The sequence below is a fragment of the Taeniopygia guttata genome, chromosome 2 (assembly GCF_048771995.1).
Source record: "Taeniopygia guttata chromosome 2, bTaeGut7.mat, whole genome shotgun sequence".
Classification (NCBI taxonomy): domain Eukaryota; kingdom Metazoa; phylum Chordata; class Aves; order Passeriformes; family Estrildidae; genus Taeniopygia; species Taeniopygia guttata.
In genome coordinates, this window is record NC_133026.1 from 129,667,032 (window position 1) to 129,693,472 (window position 26,441).

Here is a 26,441-nt window from a genome sequence, read left to right on the forward strand (position 1 = left end):
TAGGCGACACTAAGTTGTGATAGGCTTTTGTTTTACTTGAAAGCATTTAGGTTTGTGTGATGCAGAGTTATAATAACTTTTGGGTTTTTAATAGTAAAAAAATAACTAAAGGTAATAGAGCTTGAAATTTATTTTGAAAGAATTTTGGGAATTAATTTGAAGTAGCTATTTGTGCTTATTTAGTTTCCAGTCATTAATTTGTCTGAGTCATTCTGAACGTGAACCAGTGACATTTTGTGGACTCTATAATTTACTATTCTTAACAATTGTTTTTCATGCAGTGAAATTAATGGTTGACTGTAGTATAATATTTTCATCTTTTCTGCATTTAAGCAGAGTAACTTCAGTCATAGCCTTTTGTTAGAAGTAAATTATTTCTAAATTGTTACATTTCTGTATTGGGAATATGTAGGCTAAGGTGTATGCCTTTGCTGTCAAAAGTAATGTAAAGACTTGTTTAATGTTTGTCCAGGGTTTTAATTTTATATGTTGAATAATACATGCTAATTTTCTTTCCATAATTGCTTGAGGGGGAAATGGTAGACTAATGTAACACCTGTAACCAAGTCTGTCTGAAAAGAACAATGGGGTACCCTGCTTAGTCATGCTTCATGTTTGATTTCTAATTTCTCTTCTGCTGTGAAATTTAACTTGTGAAGGAAGTGAGTTGGGAGGGATATGCATGGAGGGAAATTGCAGATGTTTGCTTAATGTAGAAATTGCTTTTAAATATTAGTCCTCTTGCTGAACTGCTACAAAGTGTTAATTGTGTTAATTTAATTAGATAATTTATGCTACATACAACTGTAGCTGTTCTGAATCAGTTTTCAGAACAGCTTCAGGTAATCTTAAAAGCTGATAAATTTCAGAAATCAACCTTTTGTTATTAAATTCCTGGACTGAATAGGAGTGAGATGAAATGAGAAGACCTGTTCTCTTTCCTTTTTCATTTCTGTGTTTGGTAAATACAGAATTGCAGTATATCCTTTGAACAACAATCCACAATTTGGTCTGCTTTATTCAATAATCTTACAAGCGATTTTCTGTCAACAAGTAATTGCATTTCAGTAATAGTGTAGTTTGAGCTTTGCTTCATCTGCTTTCTCTAATTTTTTTTATTATTTATGCTGATTGTTTACACAGCCTAATGGACGGTCTTTCATTGATGTATCTGAAGATGAAGTAATACAAACTGTCCGTAAAGACAATATAAAGCAGCCTGTGGACACAGAAAAGAAGAATGAAAAGGTTAGTTATGGATACAAAACAAAAATGTTGAAGTTTGATTTATATTATTTCAGTATCTAATAACTTGGGTTTTGGTTTGAAATCCTGTTACTTATATGAATGAAGAGGCAGATTTCTTACTATGAAGAGTACTAATTTAATTTGGAGTTGAAAAGAGCTAAAGTAGTATTTTCTTCACTTCTGAGACATGCCTTATCGCAGAATGTTTGTTAAGGAAACTCCGCTCCCAGCCCCCCACTAAACACTGATATGTCTGTTCATCATGTGACAGTGTTAAGCCTACAGAAATAAAGTTTGTTTCATCTTGATGGCTTCTATGGGGATGCAGCATAATGATAGTATTGTTAAAGTGCCTTGTAAATGGTCTACCGATTGGGGGACTACTATTCAAAGGATTTAGACCATGTGCCTGCTTATTTCTTTTGCCAGATGTATCCATTAGTAATTAGAGCTCTTGATTTTTGATGATAAATGTGAGCTTTGAAGTGTGGTGTGAGTTTTTTGTTATGCAGATTAAGCAGATACATGAAAAATATATTTTTAAACATCAATCTGCAATGTCTAATCTAAAAGGTAACCTTACTACTGACTGTTATTTTTTGAACGGGGAGGACTAATCTTTTTTATTATATATGCTGTCATTTTTGGGCAACATGGATATGGCCATTCCATGATTGTTGTCATTTCTTTACCTCATTCAAGCTTGAATAAATACACTTGCTTACCCTCCCAGTAACTTACTTTGCAGTTTGTATTTTGGCTAAAAGACTGTGTCCTTTTAGTTTGCTGTAGGACTTTAAATATTTTTGCATTTGGCAAATTGAGTGACTTTTCTGTGAAATAGGTTTGCCTTGAAGTTCCATGTTGTGTGGCTCTTTCTCTTCCCCATGTTTTGCATATCAGATTGACTTTGCTGTTTTTTTTCCCCAAGAACATAACACAGTTTGAACCTGAATGAATAACTCTATTTGCAGGTTTTCAAGTAGATTAGGTGCTTAAATTCTAAACTCAACTTCATGTTAAAATTGCAAAGATAGTGACCTGAATTTTAAAATGAGAAGTTGAAACTCTCGGCAATGAGTACCACTAAGTGGATGTGGATGATTATGCAAATTGTGTTTTCATATCACTCTGGGGGATCGTGGGCAAAAAATTATTGAGTCAGGAGTAAATTGTTACCCTTCAATTAAAAGCATACTTAAGAACTTCCTTTGAATTACAGGTAACTGTAGAGGCTTCTAATTATTTGGGCTTCTCAGGACATCTCTAACATTTGTGACATTACAAACTTGCTGAGGTTGCAGGGAGTCCTGTATAGGTGTCTTTGTGTACCATCTTTGGGAGGATGGATGGTGTAAGACAGTGACTGTGATTGAAGTTTTATGTGCGTGTGTGTACATATATATATTTAATCTATGGCCTGAAGGGCATGGTTATTTTTTTGTGCTCCAATATATGCATTCAGTGAAAATCACACATCCTTTATGTTTCTCTATTTCTTGGCTGCTTCAGAGTTGTGAATTTCATGTATGTTTTTTTGCTTTGTGGGAGGGGAAGCTTTGGGTAATGTCTGGACTCTGTTCACAGGGTTTATTATTCTGCAATTAGTGACTTGCCACAGTACAGGGTTTTTTTTAGTGTTTAGTAGAAGGGACTGTTCCCTAAGAAGTGACTCTGTGGCTGAAATCGTGGGAAGTTAAAATGCCATCATCCATTCTGTTTGCAAGCACATAACTGCTTTATCTTGAATACTAGAAATGATTACTCAGAAGAAAGGTTTATTTTTCTATTGTTCTTGCATGGGGCACAATGCATCCTAAAGACTTAAACAATTTTGTCAGGCTTGCAGTATTCCTCATGTGCTCTTTGGTTGTTGGCAGAGCCAACACTGGCATCTTTGTGTGTTGCAGAAGGTGACACTCTGATGCATAGAATTCTGCAGAATGACCCACTGGCTTGCTCTGGCTTTAGCATCTCTTGCTGTTTCTGTCAGTTTGCTAGTGAGATAGCAACTGGTACGGTAAAGTTTAGCAGGTGGTGGGTTAATTGGATAAAAAAGGATGGTTTTCCAGAACAGGATAACACAGTTTAGGAAAATAAACACTTTTTCAAGATTTCCATTCTTGAACTTTTTAAAAACAGTGTTTGTTAATCACGATCTTCTTTTTCAGCTGTTAAACTTCGATGTTTTCCTGAAACGTATAAAATTTGATGGCAATACTTACATAGGAGCTAGTTATTTAAGGAAACTGAAGTTACAATTTGAAGGAGTAGTCATCTTGAACTGTTGTCTGGGAGACTTCTAAAGTCATTTCAGGTGTTCTCGTAGTGCCAAAGTTGAGTAGTTAAGGCTTTGTGGATGGAAACTTTAGGATCTCAAGTTCCAGTCTCAGTGTAGCTGCAAATGGGAGACAAAGGTAGAAACGTAGTAATCTTTCTCTGTTCAAGCTTGAACAGGCAATTTAAAACTAATTTTAATGCTAATTTTCACTTTCCTTTTCAATTCTTTCCTTAGAAGTTGCCCTAGAAAATAATTTTATTTGTTCATATTTTTAGAACCAATTCTTCTGAGGTTGCTTTTGAAACCAGCCCTTCTCTTTTGGTGGCTTTTCTGAAGTTAGTTAGCTGGTATGTGGGCAAAGGTAGTCTGCTGGGCAAATGAAAATTCAGTTTGGGTAGTAATTTAGGTGTTACCAAATCTTCATTCTAGAGAGATTGTTAGACACTTCTTGGACATTTAAGACAACAAAACCAAATAGTGGGAACTCAGTTATGCAGCTGGCAATTACTAGTCTGACTCTGGCAGATGTATTCTGGAAAGATGTCCAGCATTCTTAGAGTATTTCAGAGATAGTGAATAAGTGAATAGTTTGCCTTATAACATTTGAGTGGATAACCGTATTTCTTTTACAAGTCTTGTTGTTTTTCATTCATGTTTATCTGATAGTTCTTATACCTTTCTTTACTAGGTTGAAAAGCTTTTCATTACTGTATTTTCTTTCTAAGAAGGTAGTCAAGTCAATTTGCTCCAAGGCTTTCTGCAATATATTTTCTCCTTATATATTGGGGTTTTTTTTTCTCAATACTATCTTTTCAACACTATATTGCTACCTGTTGCACCAAAACTATTTGCAGAAGCAGTCATTCTGTTCCTATTTGTTTAGCTTAGCTCTTATATCCAAGAAGCCATAACTGATGAAACCTTGGGGGAAAAAAAGTTTGGAATGTATGGGCTCTAATCACAGCTTGTGTTTTGAAATAATTTCCAAGCTGGATTTTTAAAATCTTTTTTTTTTAATGAGTTACTGGCATTATTTATTTCTCCATGTGTAACTTTATACTTCTGCACAAAACAAATTTTGACAGAGTGGCATCTGCCTGCTAAACAGCTCATTACTCTCTGTGACTGTGATGCTGCCAGCATAGCTTCTTCTACCTGGCTTTGTACTCTGCAGCATAAGTAATGTTCCCCCCACCTGCCAATTCTGTGCTGTGTAAGTCTTTCACAGGGGGATGTTCAGGACAATCTGTTTTAAATTTATTCCTGTATTTTAGGTGGGGAGGGAGTTCTGAATCACTATGCCAAGTGATCAGTAAGTAATCGTTAAGAAAATGTTTTCTTTTCATTCTAGTCAAAGAAAAAAAAGAAATCAAAAGGAGATTCCAAAACAGTTCAGGATTCGTCTCGTCTAGATGGAAAGGAAGTTGATGAAGGTACTGAACACAAACATACACAAAATGCAAATATTATGGCTTAAATGCTGTTTAAGATTTACTGCTGTTTGGTTCATAAAGAAACATGAGAAACTCATAACTTCATAGTCAGATATGGAAGTCTGATCTTTGAAACAACAATATTTAGTAACTTCAACTGATTTTTTTAAAAGTAATCTTACAAAAACTGAGAAATTATGGATAGTAAGGTGCTCATGCTGTTCATGTTTTGCTCTGTGAAGCCGAGTATTATCACAGCAAAACTTACCTTTCGCCATTTGTTTTCAATCTAAGGTTGAAGCTGACTGATTAAACTGCCCTCAAGCTTCTGTTTGATATGATACAAGCTAAAAAATTTTCTTTCCTCTCTGACTTATTGATGTTTTCATTTGGGTGATGTTTTAGGAGCCTGGGAAACAAAAATCAGTAACAGAGAGAAGCGTCAGCAGCGTAAGCGAGACAAGGTGCTGAACGATGGTGGCTCAGGAGAATCTAATCTCCAGGGCATAGAAAACACGGTTACTGTACCCATTGAACAGCTGATGCCTACACCATCACTTCCAGTTGGTCTCAGAAAAAATAAAGGTATTATGCTTGATAGGTCTGTGAATTTGTCTTAGAATGATAACTTTACTTGAATGCTTAAATAGTGACTCTGATTTGGATACATGTTAGGTATATTTGGAGGTGAAACTCTTGAGGAAATTATTTTAAACTGTGTAAAACTACTTTCTCATTGTGCAAAACTCCCCCTTTTCTAGCCGTATTTTAGAGGAAGCTCAGGAGAATGTTTTGGAGCAAGTGGCTGAGGCACTGGCCTCCATCTACACTGGTGTGCTGTTGGTTGCTGCACAGCTGAGTTGGCCTGTCCCTGTTCCTTCCCTTGTGCTCTGTGACTCTGCCCTTTGTTTTCAGAATCTTCAAAGGCATCCTCAGGACTGCTGCAGGCAGCACCAATTCCTTAACTTTTTGAGTACTTCCTTGTGGGAAGGCTATGCTTCTGAAGTTCTCTTAAAATATCATTCACTGCTTAACATGTAGGTATTTTTTTTCCCAACATAGATTTAGTAGCATTCTGTACTAAAACTGTTCATAATGGTAAGGCACATGTGGCTGAGATTTACTGTAGCTGAGGATTCAATAGATACGGCTGCTGCTGTTAGAGAAACAAAAGATTGCATGGGTTACTTTTAAAGCATGTGTAGGCACAGGAATTCATGTTTGGGTAAAACTGAGAAATAGGTTCTTTAATTAAATGAAACTTAATGTTCTAGTGCACAAAGTGACAAAAAGACTGAGTCTAACAACTGTCTGATACCTTGAAACAATTTATTGAAATTTGTATGCCTCACCCTCCTGTTTCGTTGACACTCATTTGCACCTTGACTGAGTGCATAATTTTTGCCCTGATGACTAGATCAGTTGTTTCCTGTTGGCTTTTTTCGGTCAGTTTAACAGAGTTTGTCTTTATACACTGTCGCTAACTGTAACTACTGTAACCTCTCCTGTGAGAATCCTTCATGTATCTACTTTTTTTGTATCTTGTGTATCACCTTGTACAAGACTAATCCAAAAAGAATTTAGCTGTAGCTAGTGTTTTTATGGTGAGGTAGAAGTTAGAAATAGTTACAGGTCTGAAATACTTAGAGCCACGCTTTGGTTGTAAATTTATGCTCATTGTTCATTGGGAAAATAGTTTAAGTTCTTTGAAATCTGCAGTTACTTGGTATATGGGTCCTTAGTCTTTGAATGCATTCTGTCTGCAACATAAACACAAATAATAAAATATAGGGTATTATAATTTTATCCTTAAGTTTTCTGGAAATGTCTTAATTTACTGTGAGGTACTAATATATTATTTTCTTAAAATATTAGTAATGTATTGTTAGAAGATTTTTACAGGTGTTGCTGTTTAAAAAAGCTTCATCTAGCTTTGTTTCCTCTTCTTAATCAGGTGATGCACTTTTGAATGCACAGATTAACAGTTCTAAACCTGCAAAGGGGGAATCATCAATTCCACAAGGTAAAAAAATATTTATTGTTGGGCATCCAAAGTAACTAGAGAAGTATTTTGCAGAAGTGAAAAGAGCGACTGTTGGTGGCAGATTTTGAGTTACTGACATGGAACTTTATTGTACATCTGGCTCTTTTGGCTATATAAATATTTTACTTCTAAGTTACAGTTATTTCTTAAGAAGTTGAAAACAGTCTGTTACATGTAGAAATACAATTCAGTATTTTGAATTTTCAGACAGATTACCTACTATAAAAATCTTTATGTACAGAACAGTAGCACTTATTTTTAAGCTCTACTTAAAAATTCTTTATGCTAGCTTTTCAGATTTACTCACTTATTTGTGTTAATGAATTATTTTCTCAAACCCTGGTATAGATAACTGCAGAGAGCTCACAAATCCTGATTATAGTTTACACTTGTTTCAGGTTGAATATACAAATTACTCAGTTCTTTACATTCTCCTTTGAGGTGCATAAATACATTAGTTTTGAAAGTTCTTACATATAAATACATGTTTATAAAAAGAACATACTTGACCTATGTCATACACATAACTTAAAATACTTGACTAGTGAATCTTTACAGTTTTCTAATAACAGATACTGCTATAATAATACTTGAAGTGAATTAATTTGAGATAATGAAATCGAGATGATTGTTACTTACATATAGCCAACATTAGCTATGTTGCTTTAATCAAAAATAGCTAGTGTAAATAAGCAAGTCAACAATTTAGTTACTAAAAGCACACAGATCCAGAAAGTGAAACCCTTTCTGCTTGCTTTTGAGAGCTTTGTTTCACACACAAACTTCCTGTACCATGGCGCAGAAGGAGGGAGCTGTATTCTTCAGAGATGCCTAATGGGAGAAGAGGAGACAATAATCAAGTTTCAGTAAGGGGAAGTTCTGACAGGTCATGAGGGAAAAAGCTTCTCATGAGATAGTTCAAAGCATCTCTGGACAATCAGCCTTTATGGTTTCCAGAACTTCAATAACGTAGTATAATTTTGAAGTTAGCTATGCATTGAACAAAAGATGGGACTAGGTGACTTTGAGAGCTCCTTTTCAGTCTTCAGTTTTCTGTGATTCAGTGAGAACTGGCTGGTTTTCTAAAAGTTAGTTTTTTACAAGAGAGTAGTGTAATAAACAGAATAATCAAGCTCCTGCTGCCTTTTTGCAAACTTGCAAAAAGACTTTTCTAGCTACTGCGGTTTGGTTTCTGTCTCTTCAGTATTCTTTTGTTGCCCTTCCCAAAGACTTCATATTACACTAGGAGGACATTGACTGACAGGAGCAGTGCTACTGCTGTAGAGAAAGGGCAGTGTTTTTTGTACAGCAGTGGTGACCTTACAGATGTCTGTGTTTGGAATTGATTTGTCTGAGAAAATCTAGGCATATCTCAATTCTGTGTCAGTGAGGCAAGGTTGAATTAGGCATGTTGATGCTGCCTGAGTTACAAGTTCATTTGAAAAATAAAATGTTTGGTCTGTATTTTTTGTTGGCATATGATACTGACTTGTGCATAAGGGTTTGGTTTGCTGTTTAAGTGTTACACTTGTAATATGCAAATATTTTTTAATTGCTTGTAGAAGAGCAGTTTTTCTGTTTTTCCACTGCATATATAAAAGGAGAAAGTAGTTTTGATATACAACACACTTCAAGAAAGGTTTGTGATACATAGGAGGGGAGGCTAGGGAGGCTGGCTGCACTAGACTTTATGTTTTATAGGGACATGAAGAAGCTTAAAAAACTTTTATTATGATCTTTGTCTCAGTGTACTGCTGACTTCTCAAAGTATACATTAAGCTTGCAGTGGCTAGTAATTTCTCATCAGGATAACATGTAACAGACTCTTGCAGTGTTGTGGTCTTTTACCTTAGTGAAACATATAATATATTACTTACAAATTGAGTGTTGCTATGATTTCTGTCACTGAGAGGGACTGTATGGTCCATATGATATCTGCTCTTTGTAAATCCTGTGTAGTGTTTGAGAAGTATTTCCTAATACTTGGTAATTCATCTGCATCCTGCTTGGAGAACTGCTGCATCTAGTTATGAAACAGAAAATACTCTCCAATTAGTGCATGGGTTTTTCCACAAGTCTTCCCCATACTTTCCAAGAGAAATCAGCTGACAGCATTGCAAGTACCCTCCCAACCCTTTTTCTAATCTAGGGGCACTGGTTCACCAATACATCAGCCATATAAAGACAGGGATGAGGAAAGAGAGTGCAGTTGGTGCTGTTTTTTTCCTCCCTCTTCAAGTTAGTAGACAGATGGTGCGTATCATCTGAACTGGAAAATCAGCTGAGACAGAGCAGCAACCCTGTCTGTATCACACTGGTGTAGCAAAGCTGCTGTTCATTTGGGGGTTTTTTATTAAGTGAATGTTTATATAAGTGATATATTAATTCTTCATCCAGTTCTTATTTTAAATAATTCTTTTGTTATTGTTGTAATTAAGTTTCTCCAGGATTGAGTGAAAGCCATACAGTAAATGGGGGAAGCTGGAATGAGAAGTCTGTAAAAATCTCCTCACAGATTGGTGTAGGGGAGGAGAAATGGACATCTGTTCCTTCAACTGCAGCTGGGAAGAGGAAGACTGAGACATTGGCTTGGGGCCAAGACACTGGAGATGCTAATGGAAATGGAAAGGACTGGGGTGTAAGCCTGGTAGGCAGGCCCTGGAAAGAGCGTTCTTTGTTCACTCCTATTGGTAAGCCATTTCCAAGAACTTGCTTCATGTAGCAATTTTACATAAATGTATTTTTTAGTAGTGGATCTCTGAAATATTTCTATGTTTATATATTTAAAAAATATTGACGTAGTCTAGTGAAACGTTAAGTGAACAATTTCTGTTTACTGTAAGTTCTGATGGCTTAGCATCTATGTTTCTGTGTACAGGTAAACCAGATTTTTTGAGTTTATCTGACATAAAATTATTTCTGTGAAGGAATGCAATGTTGTATATCACTTTCATGAAGTTATGAAGATGATTACTAAGCCATTTTGAAGCATAATTTCTTTTAAATAATGTCTTAAAACCCTGGTTGTAAGTCTATTCTGTTGATTCAACATGATCAAATCAATTGTGTATGGTTTTGGCAGGTGTTTTTTACATCTGAGGCATAAACACTGTTTAACTCTTGTGACACTTAGTGTTACACTGTTTTTCTCATTAGAAACTATTTTTTTGTGCTCGGTACAATTTTCTGCCTTTTTTACTTGTGCTGTCCATAGTAGTAATGGAGAACAGATTTCTTGATTTCTCTCTGGGGAGCAATCATCAACTTATTAGTAAATGCTTATTAGTAAATGTAACGTGGCCCTTCCCACTGTTCAGTCTAAGTATCCTCATCTCTTCTGGGAAGCAGTGTTCCTTTGTAGTCAGCACTGTTACTTCAGACTTGTCCAATCTTAACCCCAGCCAGCAGCCAAGCTCCATCCAGCCACACACTCACTGTCCCACCAGCAGAGGAGACAACTGGAAGGAGAAAAGCTGGAAAACTCAAGGGTTGACATAAGGACAGTTTAATAGAGAAAGCAAAACCAGTTCATGCAGATAAAGCAAGGAAATAATTCTCTATTTCCCATGGGCTGGTCGGTGTTCAGCCATCTCCAGGAGAGCAGGGCTTCATCACATGCCACGGTGACTTTTGAAAACAAACACTGTAACTCCGAATGCCCTTCTCATCCTCCTTCTTCTCCCGACTTTATATACTGATCAGGATGCCACATGGTAGGGAATATTTCTTTGGCTAGTTGGGGTCACCTCTCTGGGCTGAATCTCTTCCAACTACTTGCTGGGGAGACAAGCTCCAGCCACCTTGCTGCCAAGGAGTGGAAAAGGCCTTGACTCTGTGTGAGCACTGCTCAGCAACATCCCTGTATTACCAACCCTGTTTTCAGTACAAATCCAAAACACAGCCCTACCCCAGCCATAATCTGCAGAAGTCTAGATCTTATTTTATTTCTCTGTCATATTTTGAAATGAAGTTCCTGAGGCTAGATCTGATATACCTGTGGAAGCTTTACCATTGCCAAGTGAAAGTGAAGGGCTTTTTTCATGTTCCAGCTTGATGTGTTCTGCTGTGTATTATAATAAGGCAGCTTGTAGTGGCTGGCCAGCTTTTTGTTGGTTTTGTTGCTGAGGATACATCATGTCTACCAAGCTGATTTGCTTCTGGTAAAATGAATAATATTTTGGGTGAAGGAGAACAGTGAAAGTTTTAAATGATGACCTGACTAATGCTTTCAACACTGTCTCACAGTGTTGTTCTATCCAAACTAGAACAGGTGAAAAACTGGTCAGTCCCAAGGTAGTAAGTCCTACTCTTCCTGGAGGCTGGTGACAAGGGGAATGTCACAGGGCTGTACTTAGAACTGTCCTGTTTATCATCTTTAAAAATGACCTGGAGGAGGCAACCATGTCATTCACATCCAGATTACATTAGACTTAAATGTGGGGGCAGGAATCAGTTGAAACAGTCCAGGTCAGGGATCCCATCCAGAAGGACCTAAACCTGATAGTAGTGAGCCAACAGGAGCCCGAGGAAGTTCAGTGAGGACAAATGTCAAGTGCTGAATCTGGGTTGGAAGCAACCCTGGCTGGATATTGACTGCCTGGATTGCAGCTTTGTGGGTAAGGGGTCTTGGTGGGCACCAAGTTGGACATGAGTCAGCTGTAGATCCTAGTAGCAAAGGACAGCAGCAGTATGCTGGGATGCATTAACACAGGAGTCAGTAAATTGGGGGTTAGTGGCTATCTACTTTTTGGACGACATCTGGAATACCTGTCCATTTTTAGCCCCTCCTCCCCCATTAAAGTAAATGTAATTCTGAATAAAAAACACTAGTAGTTTTTACTGGCTATTTCTGCTTATTTTCTGCCTTGCATATAGCAGTCTAGTATGTCTTCATTTTTAAGCAGTAGTTCTTATTCATCAAAACTTGTTCTGAATTTTATTGCATTCTTTAACATATATGTATATAAAACACAATGTAATCTGTGTTCCATCTACATGTACTCTTCAAAACTTAATGATTGCAGTAATGGGAGGAATAATAGTATGAGGATCTAAACAGTTGACTTCTAAAAACAGTTGACTTCTCTTTTGTGCAACGTTTATAAGAAAAGGCCGTAAAGGGAAGATGGTCTTAGAAAGTTTGGAAATTGTTTCAAGCTGTGTGTTAATAAAGTCACATCTCTATCAGCATTAATTAATGTTCTCAGTTATGTAAAATGTCATCATGGCTGGACTAGTCAGAGTTTTTGTGATCCAATTTGTAATTAAATAGCTAAATTTTCAACATTGCCAGCAGTGTGTGATGCTCTTTTTATTTTTTTCCTCCCCTTCCCCCACAGCTGCTTGGAATGTGGATGCAAGGATTAATACCTCTGAACAGAATTCTGCTTCCTTCTCCTCATTTGGATTAACTCCTGGAGTTTCTGGTATGTGTGCCTTTCCAAAGATTTTTCCACTCTCTTCTACTCCACCAGGTGGAATAGAGTTTGTCAAGTGATACTAATATGCATTTTCTCATTTTTCTTTAAAAACTGTATTGCAAAAAGGCAGAAGATACTTAAAAATCCATTTTCCTATGCTAAAATTATGCCATAAAGTAACTGTATTAAGTTGATAATCAAAAGCTAGATAAATCACAGAATATTAGTAAGAAGGTTGGAGCTAGAGGGGTTTGGAATGTGGTGATCTTTGTATGCTCTAACCCAAATCATTCTATGATTCTGTGTTTTCTTATTTTGCTGCCTTATTTGCTTGTTAAGCCCAAATAATGGGCATTAGAGGTTGCTCAGCATTGCAATGTCTCAAGTTAGAGATCTGAAAATTTTTTTCTAGGAAAGCCTATTTACCCCAGTCTTGTTATTTGATGATTGAGTTTTTCCCATCAAGGAGCTAAATCACTACTTTGAAAATATGTTCCATAGGCAGGATTTGAAGTTTTGAGTCTTTCCTCTATATGATAAATGGAAATGCTGAAGCTCTGGGGTTTTCTTTTTTGAAGGGTTGTGTGCTGTAGAGTACAAACCTGTCTTCATAATAAATCTTGTGTGTTAAACAACTAACATAAGTCTACAATGATTTATTATGCAATAAAGGGATCGTATGTCAGGCTTTCTGCTCTTGCTTGCTTACACCATGAGCTTGGCTTGGCAGTTTTCATTTTGGAAGTAGCTGGCCAAGTGCTTATGCACTTAGGCTACAATTGCTTATATTGCAGTTTACAGGCTTTTAACTGTTAAGCTGAGGCTCAGTGTCCAGCGTCTGAATTGTATGTAGAGTTTTAATTAAAAAAAACTCCCAAACAACCACCTGAATCCAAGTTCATAGGACTATTTATTAAATAAAGTAGGATGGCACACAGAGCTAAGATTCCACTGCAATGTCACCATTTCAACTTCAAGAGAAATATAAAAAAGTGAAGTGTATTAGTTTTCTTCTATGCACTTTTGCCAACAATGTTGTAATGCAAAGTGACCACAAAAGAAATGAGAACATGTCCATATTTCTGTCGTCTGCGTATCTTTTGCAGAGGTTCTATTTAAACTAAATTTCAGAAGTTTTATCCTACTGTAAAATACTATTTTATTTAATTCTTACAATGAGTTTTTGTTTGTTTTACTTTTTTATGAAACTGGGATTTTTGTTGTTTATTTTTCTGAAAACAGTTGCATTAGATGTGTAACACCTTCTGTTATCATGACTGGTATTGGCCTTAATGTTGTTCATCCTGCTGTTTTTATGTTCTTGAAACCTGTGCTTTAAATGAGAAGTGGATTCTTAGTAATGTATAATTTGTTTGAGCCAAATGTAATTAATGAGGTTTCTTTCTAGTGATCTTTTCTTTTAAGCTTTTCCCTGTAAGAGATCTTATGGAAACAGGGTAACAGTTTTATTGCACATGAAATTTCTTCATGTTTTTCAGTTTGAGAAGACTGCTTTTACTCATCCTTCTTATCTCTTTTTGAGTTCTTCTCATGACTTTGTCTTCCTTCTTCAGCTTCCTTGTCTTCTGAATATACCTTATGCACAAGACCTTACTAGTTCTCCTGTCTTCTACAGTCCTTAAAATCTGACATTTTTCTTTGAGCCTTTTGTCTGCCTTTCCTACTTTGATTGGACTTCCTTCCCCAAGAAAACTTCAGGAAGCTTGCTAACTTACAAGTACAATTTTATTTATTTCCTTTCAGGTTCCAACAGCGAATCAGTTTCTCAGGCTGGTACTTCTGATTTTCAGTGGGATTTAAGTCATGCTCAAACCCCTGTTGATGACGAGTGGTCTGGGTTAAGTATGTTCCTCTAAAATGTTCATTAACAGAATGTTAATTACTGTTCAAGTGTAGTTATTTATATTAGCTACCCATATTAAACAGTGGTGGGTATCTGAGGAAAAACCTAAAATACTTGAATTCTGTAAGCTGACAGTTTGAAGGAGTTAGAAGTATTTTAATAAATTCTGATAGAAAATGGTTAATTTTAGGAAAAATACTTGGATATTCAAACTCAGAACTGAGAGAGCTCATGCATTTTAAGCTAGAAAAATCTGTCATGAAACAGTCTTGCTGCAAGTGATGAGAAAAATCTACTGCAAGTCTGCAAAACATGTATTTAGTAGATAGAATTTGAGTCAGTTTGGTTTTACGTGTTTGTACCTTACTGGAGAGTTAAGACAACATCAGACTCTTGTATTTAATATAACTTGCTTTCTCATTTAGCTAACATTAGGAAGTTCTTGCATATATAGGAAGTATATACAGGATAGAAATAACTTAAATTACTTGGGAGTTGTAGTGTTTCACTTTCTCCTCCCTGTTTATGAAAAAGCATAGTGCATCTCATTAGGCATTGACCTGAAGAATTGTGCCAGAAGTTGACAGAAGCAGCCCTGAATGTTAGGTTCTCTCTAAGAAGAACTTATTGCAGTTAAATGACTGGAACAGTGGAATAGATTGATGCAGTCCTTGACTCCACCACTGTTGGCATGATTGCTCTGTTACCAAGTATTTTTGAAACTTACCTTTTGTGTTTAATCTAGGTTAAGGATAAGGAAAGCACATTTCTGTTAATCCTTTGAAGGTCATCAGTTTTACATTTTATCAAAAGCATAATTGATTCACATATCGAGTATAAAATATTTATGGCTGAAGCTTCTGTTAATAGAATTTTGTCATAATTGTCAGCTAGGAGTGTACTAACAGAAGTGAGCAAATACCAGGTTAGGCCAAAGTGATACACAGATATACCCTGCTACTTTATCAGGATAAGAAAACTAACTGTATGTACAAATATTACTAGTTTTTATTATTACTAAGAATGGATTTTTTTTTTTCTTAAGCAACTACTGAGATGGCAATAGGTAAAAAAGTGTTGATTAATATTTTTCAAATCCGTAAATTTTAGCATCTGAAGTAGGTGTCATTAAGATAATATGTTTATTAGGAAAGTTTCTGACTATTCTAAATGTTCTAACTAATCTTAAGGTCTCTTAATGTGTTTTTAGCTTCATAATGTTTGCCAATAAATTTAATTGGATTTATTACTGCTTTTTATTTTTACTTTATTTTCAGTTGTTTAAATTGAATACCACCATAGTTGGTAGACCAAATTTGCCTGTTCTTCAATTTGATATAGGCTAGGGGGCAGAAATACTTGTGATGTCAATGTAAATGTGAAATAAAAATGTAGTCTTTTACAACGTGTTCTGTCTTGAAACCAGCTTGCTGCAACTTGCTACTAAACAGTCTAACGCTTAGTTCTTCCCTTGTGATATTTTTAGGTTTTGTGCAACTGACCCTTTAAACCTATCATTCCATCATAAATGAATAATAACAAAATAGAGTATGGACTTAAGAGTCTTAGGAAAAAAAGATTATTAGAAATGGCAAAGTTATAAGCTGAGTTGAATCAGTAAGATTTACAGTTTCAGATATATCACTTGTAAAGGAATCTTACTAAAGCAAGATTGATCGGTGTTACAGTTAATCCTAATTGTTTCACCAGCTAAAAAAAAAAATGCGGAGAATGTCTTAAGGTAGATAACAACTCTTAAATTTGTTCCTCTTCATATAGTTTAGGAAAATGTCTTGAAGCAACTGCATGTAGCTAGCTGCTGCTGTGAATAGGCTCTGTAAAATCACTGTCATACTCATTACTTTAAAAAGTCCTCCACTTATCAGTAAAGTCTTTACTGTTTTTTCAGAAAGACAGGGAATTACTATTTATATCTTGATACCAAGAAGTGGATATATGCGTAGGGTTTTTTTCATTTTTAAACTGGAAATGAACACCTGTAGAGTAAGGCAATATTCCTGAAAAAAACTTTTAATCTTTGTAGATGGACTTTCTTCAGCTGATCCAAGCTCTGATTGGAATGCACCAGCAGAAGAGTGGGGAAACTGGGTAGATGAAGAAAAAGTTGCTTCTGTTCCTCAGCGTGAAGAGAGATCTGATACTCAGAAGGTAGATGGTGATATTTTCTCCTTAGCTCCAGGACTTTGGCCTTAGCACTGCCATTTCTTAAAGTAAAGTAACTTAAAGGGTAATGCTAAAGGTAATTTCTCATCACAGTTACACTGTGATAGGTGTAGCACAACTGTGTTTGCTCTGTACACAGAGAAGGAAAACACTGAATGTTACTGAGAAGAGGGAAGTCAGCTCCATCTTAAACTATTCTGTCTTTCCATAATTATAAGGACTACATTATCAGTATAGACTGGGAGAGTTTATATCTGCTTTTATAAATACTTCTTGGCAATATTGAATTCACACTGTGGAAAACAGTATTTCCATGCTACTAGTGCCTGGTGGTCTGTTTCCTTTTCCATTTCCAGCTCCTCTACCTGTATTATCAGATCACATGTAAAGCATGTTGTCTTTCTAGAATGAACGGAATAGAGAAGACTGTGTTCATTTCCACTTGTATATGCAATTCCTTATAGCTATTGATTTATGTTTAGTCTATATGTGTGTTTCATTGTAATTTTAAATGCTAAATACCTTCTGTTCCTATATGAAGATTTCAGATAACGAAAGAGAAAAAGCAGAGCAAATTCTTCAGAGTTCTACAAGTGGCAAATCCAAGAAAAAGAAGAAGAAAAAGAAGAAGCAGGGTGAAGAAGGCAACTCTCCTGCACAGGTAAAATCTTAATGGTTTAAAAGGCAATTGCAAGGAATTCACAAAACTGCCTTGCCTTTGGCTATCAGCATCTTGAACAATTATTTTTCGGAAATTAATTTCTTAATGGGATTGTATTCTGTACAATTGCTTGTCAAGAGTTAAAGTAATTCTTATTTTACTAGTATTTCCTTAATCTGTTGTATTCACAAGTTGAACATGGGATAATTTGTAATTTTGCTGGATTTATGAAAAGCACAAAGTACATGGAAAGTTTTTATCCTGAAATTCTTATTTTCTGTCGAATCTGGATTCCGTACTGTAGAGATACTTCCAGGTGGAATTGTCCTTTGCATGGGAAGCCTTTTCTTCATGTCCTTTGAAAGACAGCTGCTTTGGTGAATATAGCTAGTTAGGAGAATTAAAGAAATTGAAGTTTTCTCTTAAGCTGTCTTCAAGTATAATTGTGTGAGAATATAATGGTTTTCTGAAGTGCTGTTTTAATTTGATTTATGTGAAATGGTAAGTGCCAATGCTTCAAGCTCAGTTGGTGGAGCTACTCCGTGAGTCAGATTTCAGTGAAGGAAAGAATATTTTTGGACTGAGGATGGTTGGAGTTTTCTGTGTTGCTTAAATAGCTTTTGAAGAATTGCATTAATGCAGATATGTAAAAATAGCAAAAGCAGATTGCACTTCACGTGGCAATTGAATTATGTTTGAATAGATGAAACCAGTACTTTCCTAAAGGGAGAAAGCTTTTAATAGCTAATGATCAGAATGTATCCTGCTTGTGTTTATTGTGACAGCCATTCATAGTTTATATTCTTTACAGTTACAGAATAACCAATATTCAGTGGAATCTGACTAGATTAGAATGAAGCAGAGAGGGAAAGCAAAAACTTCAGTCATACTTGCTTTGGATTTGCTTTTACAGTTATCATATATTCAGTTTCTTTAAAGTTGTAAAACATTACATTTCTTTTACAGGAAATTTTATTTTCACGTTGTCTATGCAGAGGTGGAGCTTGTGTTGATTTCCCTTATTTCTTTTGAGGCAAATTCAGTCTGGGAGTACTTGGGCTGCAGCTTTTTTTTTTAAATTAAAATCTGTTCTGGTCTCTGCTATAACTCTAGTATAAGTCAAGATTAATAAATTATGATTAACAGGTATTTGTGAGTGTCCTACATGAGTCTTAAGGTCAGTGAGGGCATTCTGAACTTTTTCCCATTGCTTGTGAGCTATATTTTAAATTATATATGTCAAGTAGAGTCTTTCTATATTAACGTAATCAGATTTTTTATTCTATTCATTGTTCTCCAGCCATTCCAGTTCTGTTACTTTTTCTTTCAGCCCATCAGTCTATTAAGTCATCAGTTTACAGATAAGAACTTACATTTATTAAATTTTTGTGTAGAATTGGGAGTTTTGCTTGATAGGGGCAGGCTGAACTGCTCACAGAAGCTACTCTTGTCATAACAGTTTAATAATTTAGTTTGCCAGTCCTGCTTGAAACTCATTTAAAATTTATATACTTACCCTCTGCAAATGGAAAACATTCATTTAAACATCTTCATTTTTCATTGATCATACTTAAATGTTCACACTCGTTTCATGACTTCAATGTTTGTTAAGGCAATAGAAGCCAGCTGAAGTGCTTGGAGTAAGCCAATATGTGTTCTTTCCTGTCAGGAATCAGACTTAGGCTGTGACTGCATTTTCTAAGGAAATAAGTGAGGGAACAGTGTTTCCAGTTTAAACTCGAGACCTCTCATGACCACAGGATTCTTCTAGTGCCACTAACAAGTGTAACTACTCTAATTCTATATTTAAAATGAAAACTTCCCACTTTAGATTGTCTAAGGAGTAAAGGTTGAGATGCTTGGATACTTTGGATTTATTTTCAGTTTCTGTGTTGAGGGTTACTTTACAAGCATTATGGTAAACTAAACTGGGTTGCACAAATATTAAAGTGTAATAAGGATAGGAAACTATACATCTTGCATTTAAAACTTGTAACAAAGCACAGAACCAAAAGCAGTCAAGTGTCATTGTGATACTTTTGCAAAGTGTGTGGAGTAAATTCATTTTAATTTCACATTCTTATAATTTAACAGGAGTGTGAAGTGCAGTTCATTCTGAGATTGGGATTTTTGTTAGTATGCATTAAACATCCTGCTTTCTGGGCTTCATTGGATTCTGTGGGTATTTGTTTATTATGTTGTTCTATACATTTTGAGTGTTAGCATAGGCTAGTGTGAGCCCACTGCTTCAATTATTCTTTTGATAGCTTTTCTGAGTTATAGAAGCTGATTATGGCAACAAAACTCATTCACAGGGGAGAAGAGTCAGAACTTCACTGCAAACACAGGCTCTTCTTTTTTCCCCTCCCACTCCCCTTTTTGTAGGATGCTGAAGAACTGGATAGAGAAGCTGGAGAGCAATTTCAGGCGGATACCTCAAAAGTTCAAGCACAGCAGGAAAGAGCTTTTTCTTTGAAGACCATAAGTACTAGTGAACCAGCTAAGGTAGGGATGCAAAATTTGATTTATGTTACAATTTGATTTGGAAATGCTCAGGTCATTTGACACATTAATTTGTGTAGATAAGGTTGCAGTAGGAATACTGTTTCAGGCTCTATGTTTATGAATATAAAGGAGATTGAACAGCTGAATTCTAGGTAGAGGTCAGTTATGAGTTTTTATTAAAAAGTATGTCTACTCTGTAAAGCAGTGTCTTCCAAATCAGTAGTCACTTTCTTTACTGGCAAGTTACTTTCTTGTTTTAATATTCCGGTAATGGTTTAAAACTTGGAAATGTAGAAACCTAAGAACTAATAGGTCTGAGCACAAGACTAGTGGCATATTCTACTGTTACATTGCAATAGAACGAAGTGTTACTAACTTAATATATTCTGACTTAAATGCAGTCTAAAATTGATTTTTGATAGCTGTACTGAGCTTAATGGCTGAATAAGAAAATATTTTATTTGAACCAATTCACAAACTGTTTGCTTCAGCTCACAGTTGAAACGTATTCTAGACAATACAGATTCTCTTTCAATCTTTCTCCAAGCAGCAGCTTCTTAGGTACTGCTACCCTACGAAGCATCACATTCTAGGAAGGTGTAAAATACTTAATATTTCCAGTGGCTTTGGTTTTTGTTTTTTATTTCCATAAGGAGTGAACAACACTAGTGACACAGCAGTTCGGTACCACAGAGTATATGTCAGAATACTGAGATATAATTTTTAATTGATAAGCATTAGTTTCATAAAAATAATGAGGTCTTAAGAGTCAAATGAAAACATCAAAGTGAAATCCTTTACAAGGGGCTGCAAGTTACCAAATAAAAAGTCAGAAGTACTATTTTGGTTGAAAATTACTTGAAAAGCACATTTAGACATACTTAAGGCTACCAAAGTAGAGCTTTACTACAGTTATTTGCTACAACTGATTAGTTTAGATCAGTTCAACTTTTAATCGAGGTTGGCAACAGCTGCCTATTCTGTCTGAAAAGTGTATTGTTGGGTTTTGTGGTGTTGTTGTTTTTTTTTTTTAAGCTGTATTTGAAAAGAAATCTGCCTGTGTATGCAAGTGGCTTTATTCCTGGAAGTATGAATTTTTGTTTTATTTTAGAGGCTTTAGTTGAAAATGTGTAGACAGAAAATTTGGATTGTGACATTAAGGTGGCAGGTTTTTGACTTCTAGAAAAAGGCATAATAGTGCATCCTGGAAGACTACAGATTCTGCTGTTCAGAAATCTAAATTGATTTGAAAAATATCTGCAGTTTTTTGGTTTTTTTTCTCACAAGCTGTCAGCATTGCCAAAATACAAGCCCAGTTTCAGGAGATTTTGCTCAGTGCTTTATGGTTTATAATCACACACAACTTTCTAGATGATTTGATGGCATTAGCATCTCATGTAGACCTACACTGCACTGTTTTTGAGGGGCTTGAGGGCTTCTGTTACTCTTGACTCCTAAATTCAATCTGTTCATATATGTGTCTGTGTATAGTTGTGTAAGCGGTAACTGTGAAACAAGAAGTGTTCTGTATTAAACTTGGTGTGGGGGCAAAAGATAAAATCATTACTAATATTCTCTGAAACTGGAGTTGATAAAGGACAATTTATGAATTGTTGTACCTGACTGTCAGTCTATCAAGTCTCCTTGCCATCAGGTTTGGCTTCATTGTAATTTCACACATACAAAGATGCCTTCCAATATTGTTTGACGTGGCTGTTGTAAAAGGTTTTAGAAACAGTCTGTGGCTGATGTGTGAAATGGATGACTTGGGTTTCCAAGGTGGGTAGTTTAGTCTTAAGCAAATGCTCCAAAACATGAGAATGCAATATAGGGAAAAATAAACTGTGTACAAAGAAGTTGTTCTTTAGTATATGCTCATAAACATCAGGAACAGCTGAATGTTGCACCTTGTGTTTCACATCACAGTATCTGGTGATGGTCTTTGCCCCATGCTATACATCGGGCTGCATTGAAACCTTTTGCCTTTTATCAACAAGCACAAGTTTTAAATGAAGAGAGATACTTTGAAAAAGAAGCAACAGTTTGACAAGTCACTACTTCATTATTGAATCATAGAATTATGCACATAACTATTTATATTATCTAATAGGCTTTATTTGTTGTTTCAGGCCTTCTTTCTGAATTAGCAGAGAATATTCTAGCAAAGAGTAGTATCCATTTTTTAATGTCTTCATGACTACCCACTTTTTGTATCCAAAATTCAGACAGAAGTATATGGAAAAATTTCCAGATAGTGTTGTATGTATTTGTATCATTACATTTGCAGTAATACTGAATGCTGTAACACTCAAGCTGCAACATGTTTCATAGTCAATCTGAGACAGCTGAGCTATTAAAATTGTAATTGAGTTGCTTTACCTGCTGGTCAAGTGTGAGACTGTCCTAGCAAAACTATGATACCAAACCTGAATTGATTATCTTGCACTAGAAGCTTTATGTCCTCCTTTGTTTCAGAAATCACAGTTTAAGTTCATTTGTTTATGTAACAGACGATTGCTGACTATTTGACAACATTAGAATTGCCTAAGCTTGGAATTTTGTAGCATGGGAGTTCATTTTATCAGCATGATTGATGTATAAAAAATTTTGAGATGACTTATTTTTCAGTAGATTGAGAAAAATGCTGCAATTACAGATATTAAAAAAACTTTTCAGTTGATGTGTAAGAGCACAGCAAACTATTCATGAAAGTTTAGAGAACTGCTAGCCTTTAAATTAATATGTTGGGGTTTTTCAATTAAAGCAGTTTAATTTCTTGCTTAGTATGATATGATTAAAAAAGAAATTTGTATCTTTTTGCTCAAATGTTCTGACTGAATTTTTGAGATGCTTACATTATAGTGATGGAAGCAGTAAAAACTGGTGATGTAGGATCTGTACATCTGCATCCAAGGATGTAGACTTCCGTGTTTTGTTTATATAGTTCCTGGTCTTGGCTATTGTGACACAACTACAGCTATAATTTCTTAATAACATCTTAATGTTTGAGGTTTATTGCTTGGTGAGATGCTGTGTTCTAATACATTCTTTTTTGAAGCCTTTTGTCATTTGGTGACTTAGTGTGGGATCTTATGTTTTATGTTCTGACTTTCCTATTCTTTTTTTCCTGTTTTGCTGTAATTTAATTACAATAAGTGCTACACACTAGGGTATAGTTATATTTTGTCTCTGTAATGGGAACCTTCAAAATCAACTAGATAATTGAAAAATACTCCAAGTACCTTTTATTCAGTAGTTATTTCTGCAGTAAGTTCCACTGAAATACTTGTTGGCTGCTTTTGCCAGTATTTGTTATTTTATAAGCATACAGAGTGTTTTGAGTGGTTTATAAGAGTTACTGGAGGTGCAATTTGTTTTGGGTTTGAGTTATCTATTTGGTACTATTTAACTTGCCTGCTTACCTTGCGACCAAATGCATATGTGTCACTGTTTCACATCTCTGTTGAATGTTCTAGAATCCTTTTAAGGTCTTGGTAGTTTATAGATTGGTCTCCCTTTCTTTGCATGTGCTGTATTTTAACAATTAGTGTCTTTTATCTTTGCTTGTATGCAATTAAAAATGTTGACACTAGATGGCAGTCATAGTATTACAGCCTCAATTTAAAATTTTTAAGGATTTTAATATTGGCTTCATTTTTCAATGTAGTCTTTTCAGCAGCTGCTAAGTATACTGCCAAAATAACACCATTTAAGTGTGTTTGCTTTTGTATTACTTTAAAAACTTTTGGAAACTCTTATTTTTGTTTCTCAAATAGTCTGAGGAGGCTCCTCCACTTGCTGTTTCTACTGAGCCATCTGTAATTGTATCAGAGAGCAATTCTGACAAGATTGCTTCCCAAGTGCCACAGATGCTGCAAGAGACAGATGTTTCTAGTCCCAATATTAAGCAAAACAGTGTGCCTCCTCCACAGAGTAAGTATCTCTCAGTGCAGTTTATTTGTCTGAAGTTAGGATGTACTTTGTCCATGGAGTGTTGTCAGAATGCTTTGCCCTTGGATTTGAGTTTAAAGTGCCATATGAGATCATTGTGACTTATTTATACATCTTGCCATATTTTTTACTTCATTGAAGTTAACACCACCTTGATATTTTTGTTTTCATTTTGATGAAAAATTGGCTTCATATGCTTGGACGGCTGAAAATGTCTGTTGGGCTTGCCTGGTCTTTAAGAGACATTTGGATATACTCATCACCATTGGGACTGGAGTTCTGTGCTGTGACTAAGGAGTTCTGCCACCATTGTTTCAAAGGGCTGCTTGCAAGTCTTCAGTGGAGAACAGATGGTTACTGACATTGCAGTTGACAGAATAGTTAGCTACCAGAAATTTGGGGAAAAATACAAATAATTCAATTTTCAGCCTACTAAGGTCTTTTGATTTCTCAGTTTAGCTCATTAGCATATTTTCCCATATGCTTCCATGTAATCATAGAGGAAAACAGTTGTTTATTTGGGAGTAGAAAGGTATTGGGTGGAGGTTTTTTTTGTAGTCTAACAGCACATAGATCTGGCTAAATTGCTGCAGGTATATTGTTTTTTAAAAATATGCTGTGCCCAGAAACATCAAATATGCCCTCTGTTGTACTTGACAAACATGTTCGTACTCAAAAGCATTTGCAGTACTCGCACAGTAAAACAGGAAATTTAGAAGGGAAGTAAGAATGTGAAAGGTATTGCTTGGAGAAAAAAAAAAAAGATGCTTTGATTCAGATTCTTAAATAAAATTAATAAATACTGACAATCCATAAGTTGCTGGCTAAGTGTTGAAGTACTAAATGAATTTTTAATGACTGCAGAAGAAACATGATGACTTCATAATTACAAAATCTCAAAATTGGCTTCTTGGCTTTGAACACATGAAACAATGAAATATTTCAAGTCAATGTATCAGATTAGAACTTTTTGTTGTGGTTTTAAAACATGAAATCTTTTGTGATTGATTCATGTCTAAGTAACTGAAAGAAAATCTCTTAGGGTCAGTATGTACAATAGTTAATGTTTTTCACTGCTTTTGGCAGCCAGGATGTTTTAAGGCAGTCTGTTTTATTAAGAACATAGTGCTTCTGTATTGGATTATGGATTCCATGTAACCACATATTTACATAGTTCAATACTTCTAAAAACTACTCATATGTAGTGGTTAAAAACAGTATAATCTGGTAAAAGTGAGCATTTAATGTCAATTGTGTAGATGTACATTATTTCTAGGCCAGAAAACAACAATGATTCTACTGTAAATAATACATTTGCAAAATGAATGACCCTTGATGTTTATCACTCTTAAGTATTTGTGGGGTAAAAAAAGTAGGATGAATTTGGAAAGCATTTCGTTTGGATGGTTGTTTTAGATGCATTTCAAATGAAATTATTTTCATTTGAAGCAGGTGAATAAAACTTCTAGTTGATTGATCTGAATCACTTCATAATAATACATTGTGTATTGTCCAGGGTTTTAAAAGCCAATTCTGCGTAAATGTTCTCAGTCCTAACACTATAATTATGTTTTGTTTTCTAGCAAAGTCTGAAGAAAGCTGGGAATCTCCCAAACAAGTTAAAAAGAAGAAAAAAGCAAGAAGGGAAACGTGAAATTCCTAAGATGGACATGTGTTGCTGAATATTGTCATGAAGATTATGCTGTTTATGCAATAATTTGTGAACATGTACAGAATTTTATATAAATTTGAAACAATTTTTAAAAACAGAACTGCTGTGAACACAAACATCTTTAAAAAGGAATCAAATGAAAGTAACTTTATGATATAGCAAACAGAACATGCTACATTTGAAAGACATTCTGAAGAGTCTGTTTTTCCAACTTTTGGAGAGAGATAATAATTTAAAAAAAAACTGGTTTTACAACACAGTGCCCTGTTTACAACAGATTATACTCTCATCTACAGCTGCGGATAAAAGATTAATTTCAAGGAAGGGTTTTCTGTAAAAATAATCGTCTGTACAATAATGGGTGTTTCTTGCCTCTCTTACGAGTGGTACATTAGAAGCACAGAATGTCAACCATTTTAATTTGTTTCATGCCTAAATCAAAGTGCTTTGATTCAATACATAATCTGCCATATCTTTACAGTAAATTGGTTAGCAAGTCTGCTAGCTATCACAGGAATCACAAGTGCAAATCATTAACCATTTGTACAGTCAGACCTTCATGGTTTATTATATGAAGTTAACACAATAAAACTGCTTTGGGTTAAAAGTTTGAGAATGTGATTTGAAACTTGAGTATGGTTCATGAAGTTATTTTTTATAATGTCTATTACCTTACTTGAATTATTGAAGATAACAGTATATTTTTAAGAATTCAGTAATGTGCATAAAATTGGTTATCTTTTTCATTCCCTACAGTTCTTGGCTGATTCAGGATCCCAGCTAAAAACTATTCTTTTAACTTCTAAACTCATGAAATGAACTTAAATCAAACTTCCCCTTCTCTTAACACTTGTTGACTTACCATTCCAAATTCTGGTGTCTATATTATTAAAATGCTGAAGAAATCAAAGTGAATTTTTCACTCACAAATTATTTGGATTTCAGAGATCTGTTGGAGAACTGGCGTAGCTTCAGACAGCTTTAATTGACATTGTCAAAAACAGTTATCAGGAACACATTTTTTTACTGCCTTAACCTGTAGTATGTAGAATGTGTTTAGACTTCTGGACAGGAGTTAGTGTTTTTATGTTAAAAAAAAAATTATACAAGTGAAGCAGTTGTAAAATAAAGACCATTTCCCACTTGAAATTGTTAATTAAAATGGCATTGAAGATGTG

The 26,441-nt window shown here is 35.2% G+C and overlaps 1 protein-coding gene across 2 annotated transcripts in view; it reads left to right on the forward strand.

Annotated features, from left to right (window-relative positions):
- Positions 1-25,870, forward strand: part of MTDH (metadherin) — a 31,186-nt gene extending 5,316 nt beyond the window's left edge. Inside the window, exons 2-13 of one of the 2 annotated variants that reach the window (XM_012571942.5) lie at positions 1,144-1,248; positions 4,881-4,962; positions 5,368-5,547; positions 6,917-6,985; positions 9,445-9,696; positions 12,346-12,432; positions 14,191-14,289; positions 16,335-16,459; positions 17,016-17,135; positions 19,521-19,640; positions 23,417-23,573; positions 25,175-25,870. In XM_012571942.5, the coding sequence (XP_012427396.2) occupies positions 1,144-1,248; positions 4,881-4,962; positions 5,368-5,547; positions 6,917-6,985; positions 9,445-9,696; positions 12,346-12,432; positions 14,191-14,289; positions 16,335-16,459; positions 17,016-17,135; positions 19,521-19,640; positions 23,417-23,573; positions 25,175-25,245 (1,467 nt within the window). In that variant the 3' untranslated portion in view covers positions 25,246-25,870. The remainder of the gene's footprint in view (positions 1-1,143; positions 1,249-4,880; positions 4,963-5,367; positions 5,548-6,916; positions 6,986-9,444; positions 9,697-12,345; positions 12,433-14,190; positions 14,290-16,334; positions 16,460-17,015; positions 17,136-19,520; positions 19,641-23,416; positions 23,574-25,174) is intronic. The other variant, XM_030266455.4, reaches the window with a different exon arrangement.
- Positions 25,871-26,441: the final 571 nt, after the last annotated feature.